General features: G+C 36.3%; 1 protein-coding gene across 2 annotated transcripts in view; it reads left to right on the forward strand.

Annotated features, from left to right (window-relative positions):
* ARF4 (ADP ribosylation factor 4) overlaps positions 1–19,772 on the forward strand; it is a 30,158-nt gene that overhangs the window by 3,839 nt on the left and 6,547 nt on the right. Inside the window, exons 2-6 of one of the 2 annotated variants that reach the window (XM_057705048.1) lie at positions 6,573–6,653; positions 7,103–7,212; positions 10,962–11,033; positions 12,384–12,509; positions 14,458–15,415. In XM_057705048.1, coding sequence (XP_057561031.1) covers positions 6,573–6,653; positions 7,103–7,212; positions 10,962–11,033; positions 12,384–12,509; positions 14,458–14,544 — 476 coding nt within the window. In that variant the 3' untranslated portion in view covers positions 14,545–15,415. Of the gene's footprint in view, positions 1–6,572; positions 6,654–7,102; positions 7,213–10,961; positions 11,034–12,383; positions 12,510–14,457; positions 15,416–19,772 lie in introns of those variants that run through there. The other variant, XM_057705049.1, reaches the window with a different exon arrangement.

The raw sequence follows: 19,772 nt of genomic DNA on the forward strand, positions 1-19,772 counted from the left end.
GCTCATTGTCATTTTTCTACACATCTGGTAGTCTCAGTTTCAGTTTTGATCCTCAAACCTCTGAGGAATTATATAAAATATTAAGATACTCTGTGTCCACCAAAAAAACCTAAAGGCAGGATGGCAGTGTATGAGTACTATTTGAGAACTCTGGCATCACCTAGGATTGTTTGTTTTTAATTAAAAAAAAATTAAAATGTAATCCACATAATATTCAATTCAGTAGTTTTTAGTATATTCACAAAGTTGTGTAACCATTACCACTGTCTTTTTTTTTTTTTGCTGTACCTGTGGGATCTCAGTTCCCCAACCTAGGATCCAACCTGGACCCTGGCAGTGAAAGTCTGTAATCCTAACCACTATGCCACCAGGGAACTCCCACCACTGTCTCAATTCTAGAACATTTTCATCAGCCCAGAAAGAAACCCTACACACATTAGCAGTCACTCCCCTCCTCACCCCTCCCTCTTGCAACCACTTTTCTGCTTTGTTTGTTCCTTGCTTCGTTCCTTCCTTCCTTTTCTTGGCCGCATTGGGTCTTTGTTGCTGTGTGTGGGCTTTCTCTAGTTGTGGTGAGCACGGGCTACTCTGTTGTGGTGTGCAGGCCTCTCAGTGAGGTGGCTTCTTTTGGTGAGGAGCACAGGCTCTAGGCGCGCTGGCTTCAGTAGTTGTGGCACGTGGGCTTGGTAGTTGTGGCTCGTGGGCTCCAGAGTGCAGGCTCAGTAGTTGCAGCACACAGGCATGTGGGATCTTCCTGGAGCAGGGATCTAACCTGTGTCTCCTGCATTGGCAGGTGGATTCTTAAGCACTGCGCCACCAGGGAAGTCCCTGCTTTCTGTTTCTATGGGCTTGTTTATTCAGGATATTTCATATAACAGAATCATACAGTATGTGGCCTTTAGTGTCTAGCCTCTTTCACTTAGCATGTTTTAAAGATTCATCCATAGTATAGCATGTATCAGAATTTCATTCCTTTCTATGGCCGAATAGTAATTCCATCGTGTGGGTATATTCCACATTTTGTTTATCATTCATCAGTTGATGGAAATGTAGTTGTGTCTACTTTTTGGTTCTTACGAATTATGCTGCTATGAATATTTGCGAAAAGTTTTTGTGTGGGCATATGTTTTTAATTCTCTTGGGTAGATTAGCTAGGAATGGGATAGTTGAGCCATTGTTAACTATGTTTAACATATTGAGGAACTGACAGACTTTTTCAGAGCAGCTATAGCATTTTACATTCCCACAGGTATGTGTGGATCTAATTTCTCCAAAAGATCTAGGTTTTTAAATCTGTTTTACTACTCCTGTGATTCTGGGGAAATTTCTCAACCTCATATTGTCTGAAAAATGGAGAGTTATGAGGATTAAATTTAAAAATGTATGGAATCACCTAGTATTGTGCTTAGAACACAATAAGCACCCAATATTTAATTATTTAAAATTATTATGAAGTGTTTTTTTTTTTTTATTTTTTAATTTATTGTCTGCGTTGGGTCTTGGTTGCTGCGCGTGGGCTTTCTCTAGTTGCAGAGAGCTGGGGCTACTCTTAAATGCAGTGTGCAGGCTTCTTATTGCAGTGGCTTCTCTTGTTGTGGAGCACAGGCTCTAGGTGAGTGGGCTTCAGTAGTTGTGGCTCACTGGCTCTAGAGCACAGGCTCAGTAGTTGTGGCGCCACATGGGCTTAGTTGCTCCATGGCATGTGGGATCTTCCCAGACCAGAGCTCTAACCCGTGTCCCCTGCCTTGGCAGGCAAATTCTTAACCACTGCGCCAGCAAGGAAGTCCAAAAATTATCATGAAGTTTTATTTCAAGCTTCCTTGTAGAAAATTTGAAAGATAAACAAAACATGAAGAAAAGTATCGTAACTGAAACTTTATCTACTGAAAATATAACTTTTTCTTCTTAGTCTTTTTCTTTTCTGCATTTGGTTTTTCCTCCAAGTTGAGATAATTGGAATCTAGCTTCTTTAACTTAAAATATACGTATTTCTTGCTGCCACAATTTGGTAGACATACTTTTTAATGATCAGCAAAGATTTTGGGGAAAGTGTTGCTGCTTTTAACTCTTTGGTCAAAGTGCAGGTTCAGTCAAGGAGAACAAGTAATTCCAGTATATCTTTCAAAACAGTGACTTGTTTATGAGGGTGAGAGGGAGGGAGGCCATTACTGGACTGTAAAGATTAGAGTCTTATCTTGGCTAGTTGAGAATTGGTTATAGTTTCATTTCGTGGAGAAATCTCATTGCCAAATATTGCAACATTAAGGAAATACTTAAGAAATCACTAAACTGGCACAGAATTGTTAGACCAACATGTTTTTGAGTGAACTATATAATGAATGATGATATACATTAATTTGTGGATCTTAAATCTCACTATAGAAATAGTTGCATTTATGTAACTGTTATTTTAGATGCAACTCCAAAAAAGATATCTTCGTGATTTTTGAATCTTGTTCGTGGCTGTGAGCCATTTAACTGTTTTGTCTTAAAGTTTTAAAAATAACTTATGGAAGCTTAAACTTTATGGATGCACTATTTTAATAAATATTTTCCTCTCTTTTTCACTTAAAATAAGCATATAAAATATTAAGGCTCTTAAGCAGTCATCCTGATAGGTTTCTACCAGTCCAACAATTTTTAATAAAGGAAATGCTTGGGAAATTTTTTTCTTTTTAATGAAACCAATACGTGTATATTGTTTAAAAAAGTCCTAACAATATAGAGTAGAAAAATATTAATTATGCTTACAAGCAAGTATAAAACTTTCATTTAAAGAAAAGTTGGATTACCTGCATGCTTTTGTATAACGTAAAGTAGTTATATAATCATAATTTGTCCTGGATTTCTTCCATTCCTTGTCAGTATTTTTGAATTTACATTGTTTTTAAACTAAGGTATGAGGTCCAATTGGACCACCAATGAGGACTGGTGTGTACTATAGTTCTCAAAACTTAATGCAGGTGTTTTTTCTAAGCAGCATTTCAGTTTCATTTCTTCTACCTTGGGCCAATGGTATTTGGACTTAGCTAAAGGTGAATTTTGCTTTAAAATTTGATCAAAATCACCTGAGGAGGACTGAGGCTCTCAAGAGACTTATTAGCTTCTTCCAACAATGAAAAGATCCTATTGTTCACCCCCTCGTTTTCTGTATTTTTATTGAAGATGCCAAACTCTAAGATAGATGGTTTTGTTTCCTTCTATGTTTTTTAATTTTTATTTTTTAAAAGTATTTATTTATTTAATTACTTATTTAATTTTTAGCTGTGTTGGATCTTTGTTGTGGTATGTAGGATCTTTCTTTGTGGTGCATGGGCTTCTCTCTGGTTGTGGTGCACAGGCGCAGTAGCTTCGGCATGCGGGCTCCAGAGCACGTGGGCTCTGGATTTGTGACACATGGGCTTAGCTGTCCTGCGGCATGTGGGATCTTAGTTCCCTGACCAGGGATCAAATCTGTGTCCCCTGCATTGGAAGGTGGATTCTTAACCACTGGACCACCTGTATATTTTTTAGAATTATGTTTTCTGATATGTTTGCTACTGTCCCATAGTTAACAGTTGGTTTTTCTTTTTTAAAAAATATTTATTTATTGGCTGCGTTGGATCTTTGATGCTGCACACGGGCCTTCTCTAGTTGCAGCGAGTGGGGGCTACTCTTCATTGTAGTGTATGGGGTCCTTATTGCGGTGGCTTCTCTTGCTGCAGAGCATGGGCTCTAGGTGCGCAGGCTTCAGTAGTTGTGGCACACAGGCTCAATAGTTGTGGCTCTCGGGATCTAGAGTGTAAGCTCAGTAGTTGTGGCGCATGGGCTTAGTTGCTCCATGGCATGTGGAATCTTCCTGGAGCAGGGATCGAACCCATGTCCCCTGCATTGGCAGGTGGATTCTTAACCACTCCGCCACCTAGGAAGTCCATCACTTGGTTTTTCTTACGGCCATGAGTGAGAGCTTAGAGTGTGGGCTGCTCACTCTGACTAGTAAGTATCATAGTGTTTTGGACAGAGTAAACACTCTCAGTATGAAGAAGTGGGGAGGGGCTTCCTAGGTGGTGCAGTGGTGAAGAATCCGCCTGCCAGTGCAGGGGACACAGGTTCAATCCCTGCTCCAGGAAGATCCCACATGCCACGGAGCAGCTAAGCCCGTGCACCACAACTATTGAGCCCATGTGCTGCAACTACTGAAGCCCACACACCTTAGAGCCCGTGCTCCGAAACAAGAGAAGCCATGGCAATGAGGAGCCTGCACACCACGACGAAGAGTAGCCCCCACTCACTGTAACTAAAGAAAGCCCGTACACAGCAAAAAAAGACCCAACACAGCCAATAAAATGAATAAATAAATAAATAAATTTATAAAAACAAAAAAGGAAGAAGTGGGGAACAGAGTTTGATTAGAGGATACAGGGGTAAGAAAGCATAAAATGCCTAAGTCTCCAGGGAGATTTTTTTTAACTGTCTTTTATATTTATTATGTAGTTATGTTTTACCATTGCTTTTTATTTCTTTATATGGTTTCACGTTCTTGTCTAGAGTCCTTTCACTTAAGCTTGAAACTCCTTTTTGTAGAGCAGGTTTGCTGTTAACAGATTCTCTGTTTTTGTTTGTCTGGGAATGTCTTAACTTTCTTTTTCACTTTTGAAAGGTAGTTTTGCTGGACATAGAATTCTTGATGGACAGTCTTTCAGTACTTTGAATGTGCCATTCCACTGCCTTCTGGTTTCCATGGTTTCTGATGAGAAATCAGCTTTTAATCTTATTGAAAGTCTTTTGTACATGATGAATCACTTCTCTCTTGCTAATTTCAAGATTCTTTCTTTTTAGCTTTCAGAACTTTGATTATAAGTGTTATTTATTTTTTTTAGCTTTGTCTTTGGAGGTTTTTTTTTTAGTTTTTTTCAGCTTCTTGGTTGTGTAGGTTAGTGTTTTCCATCAAATTTGGGAAGTTTTCAGTCATTATTCAAATATTCTTTCTATTCCTTTCTCTCCTCTTCTTCTGGGACTCTCACTGTGCATACTTTGGCATTCCTGTTGATGTTCCACAGGTCTCTGATGCTATGTTTACTTTTCTTCATCCTTTTTTTTCTCTTTTCCTCAAAGTGAATAATCTCAGTTGACCTATCTCAAAGTTCATTGATTCCTCCTGCTGTTGAATTCCTCTAGTGATTTTTTTTCCATTTCAGTATTGTACTTTTTAACTCCAGAGTTTCTGTTCTGGTTATTTTTAATAATTTCCATGTCTTTATTTGGTGAGACAGCCTTCTCATGCTTTCCTCTAGTTCTTATTTATTTTTTTAAATTTTATTAATTTTTATTGGCATATAGTCCTTTACACTTCCAGGGAGATCTTAAAGCTCGCCATTGTAGAGTACAGAGCAGAAAGGATTGTTCTATGGAAAGAAAGAGTCTGAATAGCCTACTCTAGCTTTTGGTGCTATTTTGGACTAACTGATAAAAATTAAACTACTTGCACAGGAATGTAAATTAGATAAGTGAGGTGATTTCTGTGTCTGTGTGTGTGTGTGTGTGTCTATTTTAATAGCATGGGTTTCCTGCGCTAAGTCATGCTCTGATATAAATACTAAAAAAAAAAAAACTATCCTTGCTTAAATCAGTCCTCAATTGAATTGATTTCAAAATCTGTAATAGCGTTAATTTAGGTGGCCAAATGTGATATCCTTAGACCAATAATACATTCAGTGGGGTTATTAGATATTGACCTTCCATTTACGAAGGCTTTAGCAAACTGTAGCATATGCAGGTTTTCAAAGATTCATACTTAAATATTTAATTTGCTCTTCACCCTCTTCTATACCTTCTTGTTGTAGTATTGATTTTTTTCCAGAAACAAGTACATTCCTACCTACTTATATTTGCCTGCCTCAAAAGAATTAAGAATTTAGGTATTAATTACATTGGAGATGAATATGACAGGGCCATGTTTACAACTCAGATTAACCAGTCCTTTGTTACCATTTTTGCACATTTGATGTTGAAATCGGTTTAGGTGGGGGTAAAATTAGCCTCATCTTCCTTTCTTATCATTTAAAGAAAGTGTATATATATATACACTTTCCCCCCTATCATCAAGACCTTTTACCTAAAATTTGCTTGTTATAGTAAAGGAAATGGAGTTTATGAATCTTAAAGATAGTTCTTAATTTGTTTTTATGTGTTCTCTGATTCAGCTTCTAATTTGTGTTTTTTAAAATGGTAGTAGTTCATAGAATTAATGAGGACTTGAATTGGAAGAGATCTTAGATTACCTGATCTGGTCCCCTTATAGGTAATTTCTCTGGTCTCTTTCCTACAGTGATTTGTTTAAAGGCATTCAGCTATTGTGTGGCAAAGCAAATTTTCAGATTAGACCCTTTTCTGTCTCTCTAGGTCTAGAAAGAAAAATGGAAAGGCTTCTTGGGAAGTGTTGCCTTTGGAAATCAGAAATGAAGTGATTTCATTTCTTACTTGTTTGTGCCTTGACCAGTCAATTTTTGCTTTCAAACTAAAAATTTGTTGTAAAATTGTTCCTTAGTGTGTGCTTTTGGTCTAGATTTAAAATCTGTGATGTCTTTTTCTAGTTGGATTGGATGCTGCTGGCAAGACGACCATTCTGTATAAACTGAAGTTAGGGGAGATAGTCACCACCATTCCTACCATTGGTAAGAAAGTTTACAGTGATTTTAATTTATATCATAATAATATAAAATAAAGTGAAGTAGAATACAGTTTAATTTTGACAATTTTTTTTCAGAATAGTTTTTGGTTCACAGAAAAATTGAGAGGAAACTATGGAGATTTCCCATATCCCCCCCCCCAACATGTATAGCCTCCTCCATTATCAGCATCACTCAACTGATGAACCTACATTGACACATCATAATCACCCAAAGTCCGTATACCTTAGGGTTGTCCTACATTCTGCGAGTTTGGACAGATGTACGATGACATATCCATCATTGTAACTGTCTTGGGTTTTTACGTTTGTTGATTACCTATTAGGAATTTTTTTTTTTTTTAAAGGCAGTGCTGGGAGAATTCCACAGTAAAGGGGTTTATTTTCTGAGCGACATTGTGCACAGTGATCTTTTTTTATCTTTTTCCTTTATAGGTTTTAATGTGGAAACAGTAGAATATAAGAACATTTGTTTCACAGTATGGGATGTTGGTGGTCAAGATAAAATTAGGCCTCTCTGGAGGCATTACTTCCAAAATACCCAGGTAAGTAAGAAACACTATATATTTTTATAACTTTTCTTTATATGTTTCATACTCTAAAGTTTATGTTAATGTATACTGTTTACTTGGATATTGGTGTTTACTGTATGAGTTAGCATTCTTCTTATCACTGCTTTCATGTTCTTGAGTGGACTCGCTCATTCATGCCTTTTTAGGCATGAACTACCTAGGGTAGAAAAGTTACATAGGTATCAGTAATATTTTGGAAGATGAAGTGGGGTGGTTCTCAAGATTGAATTAGATGTCTCATCAGTAGTTCTGTTGGTTTCATTGTTAGTTTAGAAAGTTAGATCTGTATAACTTTCTATCATTGTAGTTTTTAATGAGTGTAATAAAATTAACAGTCCTTCATTTAACCCAGGTAAGTGTTTACTTTATTAAAATACATTAAGAAAAAATATATTAAGGTAGATCTCTGCTGATTTGTACATGATTTTTATATTATTATGTAGTATGTATAATATTGGCATGGAAGAGACCGTATGATCCTGTAGAGTAGGAATTCTCAAATTTGCACATTGAAAATCACCTTCAGGGTTTTAAAAATCCCAAAGCCCTGATCATAACATCTGACCACTTGAATCAGAATCTCTGGGGATATAAACTAGCCATCAGTAGTGTATCTCAAACTTTAATCTGCATGTGAATCACCTAGGTATGTATTAAAATACAGATCAGTTCAGTGGGACCTGGCTGAGTAAGGCCTTAGATTCTTCATTTCTAGCAAGTTCTCAGGTGGTAGTGCTGATGCTGCTGGTTTGGGACCTTACTTTGAATAGCAAGGCTCTAGTACAGGGTTTTTCCACAGCAGTGTTGACATATCAGGCTGGTTAATTCTGTGTTACTGAGTGAAGGGAGGACTCTGCTTTGCATTGTAGGATGTTTAGCAGCATTCTTGGCCTTAACCCACTAGTTACCAGTAGTAGTCTCCTCCACCCAATCCAGTTGCAGCAACCAAAAATGTCTCCACGTATTGCATAACATTTCCTGGGGACAAAATTGCTCCCTCTTGAGAACCACTGTTATAGTCTAACTGACTCTTATATATGAGGAAACTGAACCTTGCAGTGACTTACAATTGGAGAGCTGGTTCTTGTTTTATATTTTTATTTAAGTAGGTCCCAACTCTGTGATGTCTACCACATGAGAGGTTTCTCATCAGTTTTTGTTTACTACTGGAGTTGATAAAATTTTTTAAAAATGTGTGATGTTACAAGCACTTCCTATGTTTAAGATGTACACGTCATTCTTGATCTCCAGCTTTTATAACGTTGTATATATGTGAGATTTATTGCCACCAGGTGGCAGTGACTACCCTAGTGAGTGGCTGGAACAACCAGGTTTAAGTAGCATGTCATGTTAAGTAAGTGGCATACTTTTTTATTTAAAAATTAAAATGTTTCTGTTGATTAACATAGCTGTGGTTAGAAAAGATGTTTTGATATAAGTTACATGCTTTTAAAAACTGTATTATGGAAATTTTCAAATATATACAAATGTAGAGAATAGCATAATAAACTCCCAGGTATCTATTGATATTACCCAACTTCAGTTATTAGGAGATGGCCAATATTGTTTCATCCGTACTCCTTTATAATATATTCCACCTTTTGGATTATTTTAAAGTAAGTCATATGTATTTCATTTAGGGAACATGCTTTTGAAATAAATTTAGGTATGAAGTAAAACTGATAATCCTAAGCCTTGAATTCTTTTTTATTTATTTTATTTTTTTAAATTTTATTTAAGTGTAGTTGATTTACAGTGTTGTGTTAATTTCTGCTTTACAGCAAAATGACTCAGTTATACATATACATACTCTTTTTCATATTCCATTATGGTTTATCACAGGACATTGAGTATAGTTCCCCATGCTGTACAGTAGGACTTTGTTGTTTATCCATCCTATATATACTAGTTTACATTGGCCAATCCCAAACTCCCAATCCTTCCCTCCCCCATCTCTCCTCCCCCTTGGCAACCACAAGTCTGTTCTCTATGTCTGTGAGTCTGTTTCTGTTTCATAGATACGTTCATTTGTGTCGTATTTTAGATTCCACATGTAAGTGATATCATGTGGTATTTTCTTTCTGTCTGACTTACTACGTTTAGTATGGTGTTCTCTAGGTTCATCCATGTTGCTGCAGATGGCATTATTTCATTCTTTTTTATGGCAGAGTAATATTCCATTGTATATATGCACTATATCTTCTTTATCCATTCATCTGTCTATAGACATATAGGTTGTTTTCATTTTTTAAGCCTTTAATTCTTGACCAAGGGTAACCCTGGTCTTATCCCTAGACTTGTTTAGAGTGCTTTTGAATTTACTCTAACTTCCAGTTAGATCCATTCCTGGCTCCTCTGGACCACCTCAGAATCAGAATTCCAAGTGCTTCTGGAAATTCCGTGGCGGTCCAGTGATTTAAGACTTTGCCTTCCAATGCAGGGAGTGTGGATTTGATCCCTGGTCGGGAAGCTAAGATCCCATATGCCTTGCAGCCCAAGGAATGAAAACATAAAACAGAAGCAATATTGTAACAAATTCAGTAAAGGTGTATTTATTTATTTATTTAAATAGACTGTGCTGGATCTTAGTTGCAGCGTGTGGGATCTTTAGTTGGCAGCATGCAGCCTTCTTAGTTGCCGCACGCGGACTCTTAGTTGTGGCAGGCAGGTAGGATCCACTACCAAGGATCGAACCCAGGTCCCCTGCATTGGGAGGGCTGAGTCTTACCCACTGGACCACGAGGGAGGTCCCTCAATAAAGACTTTAAAAATGGTCCAGGGACTTGAGAGGCATTACTTCTTATTTATACTTTCCCATTTGAAAGTTTTTGAAAGAGTCTTAATTCAGTTAATTTCTTCCCCGTCCCCTTTCTTTTGTAGTGTAAAATTCTAATATTTGAATATCTTTAAGAATGGTTACTACCTTTCCTTTTTGTTAAGAATTTATTTGATCAAGTCAGCCTTGAATTTTTCTTGATATATTTTGCTTAATAAGACCTTTTCCCCGTGATTCTACAGCTGGCAGGCTACATTCCAGAGCAAGGCTCTTTTCCTGATGAACCATATAAAAACTCCAGTAGTGCACTCCTTCCCCTTCTTTTTTTAGTTTCATATTGTGCATGCCTTTGAATAAGTTAATTCAGTTAGTAAATTCATGAATCCTTAGGATCTGTGGATTGTTCTTTTTCCTTTTATGCCCGCTTTGTGGCCATTTTGTTACTCCTGCTTACCTGCACTTAAATGTGTAAGGGGGACTTCCCTGGTGGCACAGTGGTTAGGACTCCATGCTGCCAATGTCGGGGGCCCAGGTTTGATCCCTGGTTGGGGAACTAGATCCTACATGTGTGCCTCAACTAAGGAGCCCGTGTGTCACAACTAAGACCTGGAGCAACCAAATAAAATTTAAAATATAAATAAAATAAGACAATAGATGAAAAAAAATGTGTAAGGGCAGTATAGTTGAAAAAAGTGATCAGTTGTTAAGAGTAAGATTTTTTTTTGGAAATAACATTAAGTTAAAATCACAAATAGTGCTCAAATTTGTTTTTAGTTTTTAATGCCCTGTCTTTTCCTTTTCTTTCTCTTTTTTTTAAATAAGGGGACTTTCTTCATAACACGTTATTAACTCTTGATATGGTTTTGCTGCCTATATATACTTAGGTTTCATATTTAGTGTGTGCTTTAAATTTAACTTTTAATTTATTTAAACAATTTTTCTTCAGGGTCTTATTTTTGTGGTAGATAGCAATGATCGTGAAAGAATTCAGGAAGGAGCAGACGAGCTGCAGAAAATGGTGAGAATATTTTTTAAATTTACCATTTCCAAGATGTGTTTTTCTGGGTGACGGTGGTATTAGTGGTCGGTACATTTTAACTGTTATTTGATTACGTAAATGAGCTTTTAAGAGCTAGAAAGAACCTTGAGGAACTATATATTATCACAGGTTCTTAAGACTGCACACAAAAATCTCCTATAGGGAGGTTTTAAAAAAACTCTTGAGTGAGTAACTACTTCGGTAAGTTGAGAGGAAGGCCCAGTTTGTTTGTGGGTGATTTTGGTGCATGTCTCTGGTTGAGGATGTATACTTTAGTCTAGTCTTTTATTGTCTGGTTATGAAATCTCCAGTTTTGAAGCTTTTGTGACCTAGGAATCCTGGTGCAAATCCCCTGTTCCCAAGGTTATTGGGTTCGGTTTTCTCTATATTGTACCTATAATATATACTTTAAGATGTTTTGTAATAGCAACCATGATAAAAAATTCCACCTAAGGGATGTAGCATTTTGGTTGATGGTGGCATTTTGGCCTTGCCGTATATTGGATTAATGTTTTCATATATTCATATTGTTAAAAATCCTGAGGGGGAGATTGTTGAGGAACTTTGCTAGAGCAACATTTTAAACAGCTTTATTGAAATATAATTCACATACCATAACTTAACTCATTTGAAATGTACAAGTCAATGATTTCTAGTATATGAAGTTGTACAATCATTACTGCAGTTGATTTTAGAACATTTTTATTACCTCCAAAAAGAAATCGTATAACTATTAGCATTTGTTCCCCGTTCCTTCCACCCATTCAGTCCCTCCCCCCCATACAATATATGGTCTTTTGTTACCTTTTTTAAACTTTTTGTCACTTTTCATTTAGCATAAGTTTCCAAATGTTATGTCATATATCAGTATTTCATTCCTACTGGCTTCTGCTCTTGGTATTATTCTTGCATTTTTCATGATACTACTAATGCCCTAATCACTCTGTTGTTTTCCCACTGTTGTTTGATCCAGCTGGCTGGAAAGGATAAAAGCCCAAAAAGAAACATCATCTAAATATGTTTACTACTAAGTACCATAAGATCCTGCCATAAAGGTTATTCCCATGTTTGTTTCTTGTCCTTGCCAATCCTGACCGTCCATGGAAGGGCATCAAGACTGAATGAATGATTTACCTTAATGAAATATAGGATGGTTGACTTGGAAAATATTCTTGCTTTGCTTGAAGGCATATGATTATTAGTTTGATGTTTGATAATGTAATGTTGAATAAATGGTGTATATATGTAGGAATACAGTGTTTCACCTAGTTTGTTACAACAATTAAATTCTAGTTTGGTAGTTGTTAATGTCTTCGTTTTTATTTTCAGCTTCAGGAAGATGAGTTGCAAGATGCAGTGTTGCTGCTTTTTGCAAACAAACAGGATTTGCCGAATGCTATGGCCATTAGTGAAATGACAGATAAATTAGGTCTTCAGTCTCTTCGTAACAGAACAGTAAGTATTTGGAGTTTCATATTAACCTCCCGACTATTAGAATTATTAGGTTAATTGTTTAAGGTACTATTTAGTTTAAACATTTATTAGTTAATTGTCCCCTTTAAAACAGATAATGAGCACATCATTTAAAAAACTACAGGGACTTCCCTGGCGGTCCAGTGGTTAAGACTCTTCGCTTCCACTGCAGGGGACACGGGTTTGGTCCCTGGTTCGGGAGCTAAGATCCCACATGCCTTGCAGTGCAGCCAAAAAAAAGAAAGAAAGAAAAAACAAAAACATAACAGTAAGAGACTCTTGCTTATATAAAAATGAGCTCTTTCAGGCCTTATTTTAAACCTTTGTAAATGTTGTATTTGACTTTGAAGTACATTGATATCTTTTCCATTTTTAAACTTTTTAATATATATCCTTTAAGGATCCAAAGGTGTTAAACATCCTAATTTCATTTGATTTTTGTTAATATTATTCTCAAAATGATTAGTATTGATAAAGATGTGAAAAACTGTACTGTATGAGAATTGTAATATCTAAAGATTATTGATAGCCTTAATTTAAATTTTATATCTTATATAACTGCAGCAAATATTTTATAATTAGGTTTTCTTATTAAAACTGCAGTATTTAGCAGCTGTATTTTAGATAATATTTTATACTGTTTGTGTGGTAGCACTAAGAGCTTATGGACAGGGCTTCCTAGGTGGCGCAGTGGTTGGGAGTCGGCCTGCCAATGCGCAGAGGACATGACTTCGATCCCTGCTCCAGGAAGATCCCACATGCCGCGGAGCAACTAAGCCCATGTGCCAAAAAAAAAAAAAAAAAGAGCTTATGGACGGACCTATAATTATGATATTAAACAGGTTTTGCATTTAAAGTTATAGAAAATACCTGCTTGCTTCCGGTAGCTTATCATTTTAGATCAGTGCTTTAAATATTGGCAAAATTTTTTATATATAAAGATGTTTAAAATGTTTTATATATAAAGATGATATCACAAATTATTACTGTGGCGTGTGCTTTACAATAGCTTTTCATTAACTTATCAACAAGGCAAATACTGTGGTGTGGCAATAACTTTATACAGTGTTTCAGATGTCCCAGGCCGGTTTAAATAAGCCAAACTGTAAATGATGCCACTTTTCGATGCTGTGAAGATATGAACTCATGCCTTTTCCCAGCCTTCTAGGTTATTGGGGTCTTTGGTATTCAAGTAATAATTGGCAGCATATGGTAGACTTGAAGTGATTTTGCAACATTTAAGCAAGGTCTTTATTCTAAGGCAAAATAAAACTGGTCAGTAAAGAAAATTAATAAACCATCCCTGAAAGATTAATTAAATTGCTTTCTAGGTCTTTTTCTTGGTACTTATAACTTTTCATGGCATTTCATACAGTTACAGAAGATAACATTCATACACATTTTGAAGAGTGGAACTATTTGGGGTGCATGAGACTAAAGATAGTGAAATTCCCAGAAAAGCTTGCCTCTAAAATGTCAACAATCCTCACTCTTTCAAAATGTTGCCTCTTGTATTCTGAACTTAGTTTTGTGAGAAACAAGAGCATTATAAGGACCAGGTGGGTAGTTTATTAGTTGCTAATCTTCCCATGAATGTTCTTTTCAGATTAAGTAGTAATTGGTTAAATGTAGTGATTAGGTCGCAGTAGCTTTAAATGTGAGAGGAGTTTTGTGAGAAGCAAGAGGTAGGAGAACAGTTCTAATCTATACAGTTACTGCGATCATTAGATATAAAATTAATCATTTGTGAAATATAATACTTTAACAGATTTACAACTTTAGTTCCTGTGCCTTTATATTTTTTTTCCCTTTTTTTCTGTACGTTTATGGTACCTGCTGACTAATACCCCTGGAAAATAATTTTCTGAGTAAGGAATTTTAAACACTGGTTATATTAATCAAGTGTTTTCTTGTTGTGCTTTCTTTACAGTGGTATGTTCAAGCCACTTGTGCTACACAAGGAACCGGTCTGTATGAGGGACTTGACTGGCTGTCAAATGAGCTTTCAAAACGTTAAATGAAACTGGATATCTAACCAAGGACATGTTTGATAGAATTGGTCTAGGCTTGTTACAACAAAATTAGTTTGCATCTTGGTTATTAAACAGTACCTGGGACTGATTTGGGCAGAATTTTACAGCGTTTAAACTTATTTTGTTGCCAATTATTGTTTACCAAGTATAATGTTGCCATTTAGCAATATGCTTGGTTTTAAAAGAAATTCTCCTTAACTTGGGGAAAAAAGTGTCCTCTTTTAATTTTACTTCCCTTAAGCCTAGATGCCTGGACATAGCTAATGTGACATCTTTAAATAAATCCATTTTGAATGTTTTTTTTGAGCCCACAACAAATAATGTTTTAAAGTAATCCCCTTGCTACTTTACTGATACCTTTATCATTCCTGGGACAGTCTGCTGATTTAAAAAATGTAGCATTCCATTTGTATTTATTTTTCTCCCTTGCCAAAAAGATTTTTTGATACTGCTTGTACCAGCCAGGGAAATGCTCCAAAACACTATTCAGATCTTTTGCACTGAGGAACTTATATTTCCCCCCATTATTGACTCCTGGCTTCCATCAGCCAAGCTTACCTTGGTGTGGTTTGGATTTGATAGCTAATTAGTTCTGTGCTAGTTGCAGAGAGTTCATATTGAGATGATTTTTAATACTCAGCAGATTGTCTTCCTTTATATTGTATCTTTTTTATGTTGCATGTTGCTTTTGGTATCAGCCTGACTCGTTGCCCAGTATATGATAGTTCTGCTGATGTTTTATTGTTTATTGGTGAACATATCATCATTAAGAGTTTTTGGAAAATTCATCAAACTCAATAAGTTTTCTTCATAACCCATTTGGAATTATTCCTAATAAAATGATAAAACATGTAATGGTGTTTGTTTTTCTTGAGTCTTGAAGATGTTTGACATGGATTTTTCTTAGTTGGTTTGCATATATTACATACTGTGAACAGAAATACATATCCCAGTGAGTTTATTTATTGTTTGAATTGGAAATAAAATATGGGTTGCTATCGTGTATAACAGAGCAAACTTCAAAAATTTAGTTTCCTTTGGTAAATTACTGTTTTGATGCTGTCCGTTTCTAAAGTCAGATCAAGAGTAAAAAGCTCTAATAAAATGAACTGGCCCCAAAGTATGTATGCATGTGTTTGTTTCACAGATAACATTAGTTTAAAAAAAAAATCAAGCATTGTTTACATCTCATAATACATGCCCTGTTAGTGATGCTGCTCTCTTGTGTAGGAGAACAAAGTTCACAAGCACTTTTCTTTTTTAGCTTCACAAATTTCAGAACTTCTGCAGGAAGTGATTAATTCTTTGTCATAGCTATGTACCTCATGAACTACACCTATTAAGTTATTAAGAACTCAGCTTGGTAACCTTATGAGTAACTTAGTTTTTGTCTATAATCTAATGCTTTGTGTATTTTATAAACCTTGCAATATCATTAATCGCTTATATAGATTTAGATAAACTTATGGATTGGGATCATTTTCAGAACCAAATACACGCTTGTAAAGTAATGTGTATTTTTGAATTGTAAAAAAAAAGCAGACTACTGGACAAAGCGAAAGGAAATTAGAATTAAGTAGTTGGAGATTGTGAAACAGGTTACTGGGAGAAGGTGTATGCTAAACTTGTGTTACTTGATTGTAAATGCAACTTCTGTACTCCACTGGGTGAATTCTTCCTTCTTCCCTCTGAATAAGAAAGGCCTCATTTCTTGGATAAAATTAAGATAGGATATATAGTATGTGTGGTTTTATGGGGTTCAACTAGAGGATACAAAACTTTAGTAGGTTCAGTGGGATTTAGTAGGATCATAGTTAAGTTACCACTGTTGTATTAATTTTAAAAAACTAAACCAAGTAAGTCAAAGATCCTTTCATGAACTCTGAAGATAGAATAAAAATCCATATAATCTTACTTTCAACATGTAGCAGCTCTTACTACCGTTGTTGGAAATGACTGCATTAGGAATCTAAAATTGATTTTCACTAAATGGGTTAAATAAAGACTTGCAAGATTGCTTATACTTTTTTATTTTTTTAAAGAAAACATTAAATTGGTAACTTGGCATGTTTTTACTCCAAGAAATTACTCTTTTTCTTCAGTCCTGGTGGTAGTTTTTTTATTTTTTTAAATTAAATTGAGAAGTTTCATTTTTTTCAAGTAGAAGTGAGCAAATGCTTTGGGAAAAAGTGTACATTGAGAGAGAATCCTTAGAATGCCTTTTACTGTGTTTTAACATTCTTTGAAAACAATGTAAACTTATAAAATCACTATCACTGTCCTAATTTATTGACATGATCAGTACTCTTTTATGAAATACTTGACACTATATTAAGTGCTTACTGTTTACACAAATGTTAAACTTACTGTTGATCAATCAGTAAGAGGTCTTTGTGACCCTCCTGTACTATACAGAACAGTTGATTATACCCATAGATGAAAAAGCATTCTATCAAATAATTGTTAAGTTCGTTAACAGAGAAACTGAAGAGGAATTGTGGTTCCCTTAAAGGCTGACTAGCAGCATCAGAGTTGAGGATAGAACCATTTTCTGTTTTCTGTCCTTCTGTCCAATAGGTTTTTTTGTTGCCGTTGTGCATAGTATTCCCCATTGTCCTTTGTCTTATCATTCAGTTGCTCTTCTGTGGTGATATTGTTATTTTGTTACATATTCGTTTCCATGGATTGCCCCTACTTACCTTATATATTCTTCATTGAGAATAAAAAACTTAAATGTTTATCTTAATTTTCTAGAGTATCAGTGTCTCATTTACTGAGACTTCGTTTTCTTTAGTGTATGTATGTACAGAGTTATCTTATATGTGGTAATAATTATTTCCATATATTTACTGGGATCAAACTGGTGTTTCTTTTTCTGGCCCTGCTGCACAGCATGTGGGATCTTAGTTCTTGGACTAGGCATCAGACCTGTGCCCCGCACAGTGGAAGTGTGAAGTTCTAACCACTGGAACACTAGGGAATTCCCTAGCTTTATATTCTTAGTCTTGTTAAGGTAATCTACTTTAATATAAACATGTAATTGATTAGGACTTAGCTCTAAAATTTACCCCTGAGAATTATTTAAGCTAAAACATACTCTTTTAAACTGTATTTTTTAAAAATTTATTTATTTTTGGTTGCTTTGGGTCTTCGTTGCTGCACGTGGGCTTTCTCCAGTTGCAGGGAGCAGGGGCTACTCTTCATTGCAGTGCACAGGCTTCTTCTTGTGGTGACTTCTTTTGTGGAGCACATGGGCTCTAGGTGCGCAGGCTTCAGTAGTTGTGGCACGTGGGCTTAGTTGTTCTGCGGCATGTGGGATCTTCCCATACCAGGGATTGAACCCCTGTCCCCTGCCTTGGCAGGCGGATTCTTCACCGCTGTGCCACGAGGGAAGTCCAAGCTCAAACATATTCTTGATAAATTTCTTGTAGCATTTACATTGTGACATTATATTCAGGTGCAAGTTACAACTACTGGAAAGTTACTTTGCTGCTTTTATTTCTTACTGTGTTACTGTTGGGCCAATATCCACTTATCTTAAAGTTATTTCCACAAACTACATAAAATGTTTAAGTGGTTATGTTCAAGTAACAAAGATTGTGAGAAATCAGTAGCAAAAGCAATAATCTGGACTCAGGTAAAGAATAAGCCAGCTGTATGTGTTAGTAGATGCCTGTGTATTTTAAAGGACAGTAGAGCCAGGGATTTCTGCGCTGTCCTCATGGTATGCTTTCAGTTGTAATGGGCATCTAAGTACAGCTGGTGTTGTGGGGCTTAGCACTGCCATCTGCAGGCAGGGAGCTGGCTCTCAGGAACTGACCAGTACTTTGATGGCAATATTTCTCTTTTTAGCCTGGGTTGACTGCCATTTTACTAACAGGGATATGTTAATATAGACTGAGCAAGATTTGCCTTCTGGATAGGCCTGAAGAGTGAGGTATGATAATTTTTTTTTTAAAAAGAAGAGTGATCAATAGAAAACTCTTACAAATGGGCTCCAAAGATAAACAAATGGCCAATAAACACAAAATTATGCTCAACATCAGTAGCCATCAGGGAAATGCAAATCAAAACCCCAGTGAGATGCCACTCACACTAGGATAGCTGTAATTAAAAGATAATAAAATATTAGTGATGTGGAGAAATTGGAACCCTCATGCGTTGCAGGTGGGAATACAAAATGGTGCAACTGCCTTGGATAACAGTCTGGCAGTTCTTCAAAACGTTAAGCATTTTCCATAGACCCAGCAATTTCACTCCTAGATATATGCCCAAGAGAAATGAAAACATACGTCCGTTCAAAAACTTGAACACAAGTGTACAGTATTATTCATAGAAGCCAAGAAGTGGAAGCAATCCAAATGTCCATAAACTGATGAATAGACAAAATGTGGTATGTCCATACAATGGAACATTATTCATCATAGAAAGGAATGAGGCACTGATAAATATTACAACTGGAAGAACCTTAAAAACATACTAAGTGAAGCCAGTCACAAAAGACTATGTAACTATTATTCCATCTATATGAAATGTCTGGAATAGGCAAATCCATAGATTTGCACTTACCTTACAAAAGTGAGTGCTTGCCAGGACCTTAGGGGGTTGGGGATGAGTCGGGGGTTTCTTTTTGGGGCCAGTCCTTGTCAATTGATTTGATGTGCATTGACAAAAAGCTCTTCATCAAGAGAAAAAGATTAATTTTGGATTGAAGGACAAAAGCATCATGGCATTCTTTCATTTAGGATGAAGAAAGAGGACACAAGCCAGAGTGCTAAAAGCCAGATATCTTTAGGTGTATGTAAAAGGACATGAAAAGGGGTGACATAATTACATGATTTACAATACTTAAAAGTTCTACAGCTTCAGCAGAAATATCCTTTGGCTTAAATATCCAAAACACCATACTTAATCCTGCTTTTTGGAGGAAGGCCAGCTTTATTTCTTTTTCTTATTTTTCGGCTGCATTGGGTCTTTGTTGCTGCACGTGGGCTTTCCCTAATTGTGGCGAGCAGGGGCTACTCTTCATTGCAGTGTGCAGATCCTAGAGCATGCGGGCTTCATTTATTGCAGTGCATGGGTTCAGTAGTTGTGGCTCTCAGGCTCTAGAGCAGGCTCAGTAGTTGTGGTGCATGGGCTTAGTTGCTCTGCGGCATGTGGGATCTTCCCAGACCAGGGATCAAACCCCTGTCCCCTGCACTGGCAGGCGGAT

This window comes from Hippopotamus amphibius, chromosome 13 (assembly GCF_030028045.1).
Source record: "Hippopotamus amphibius kiboko isolate mHipAmp2 chromosome 13, mHipAmp2.hap2, whole genome shotgun sequence".
Classification (NCBI taxonomy): domain Eukaryota; kingdom Metazoa; phylum Chordata; class Mammalia; order Artiodactyla; family Hippopotamidae; genus Hippopotamus; species Hippopotamus amphibius.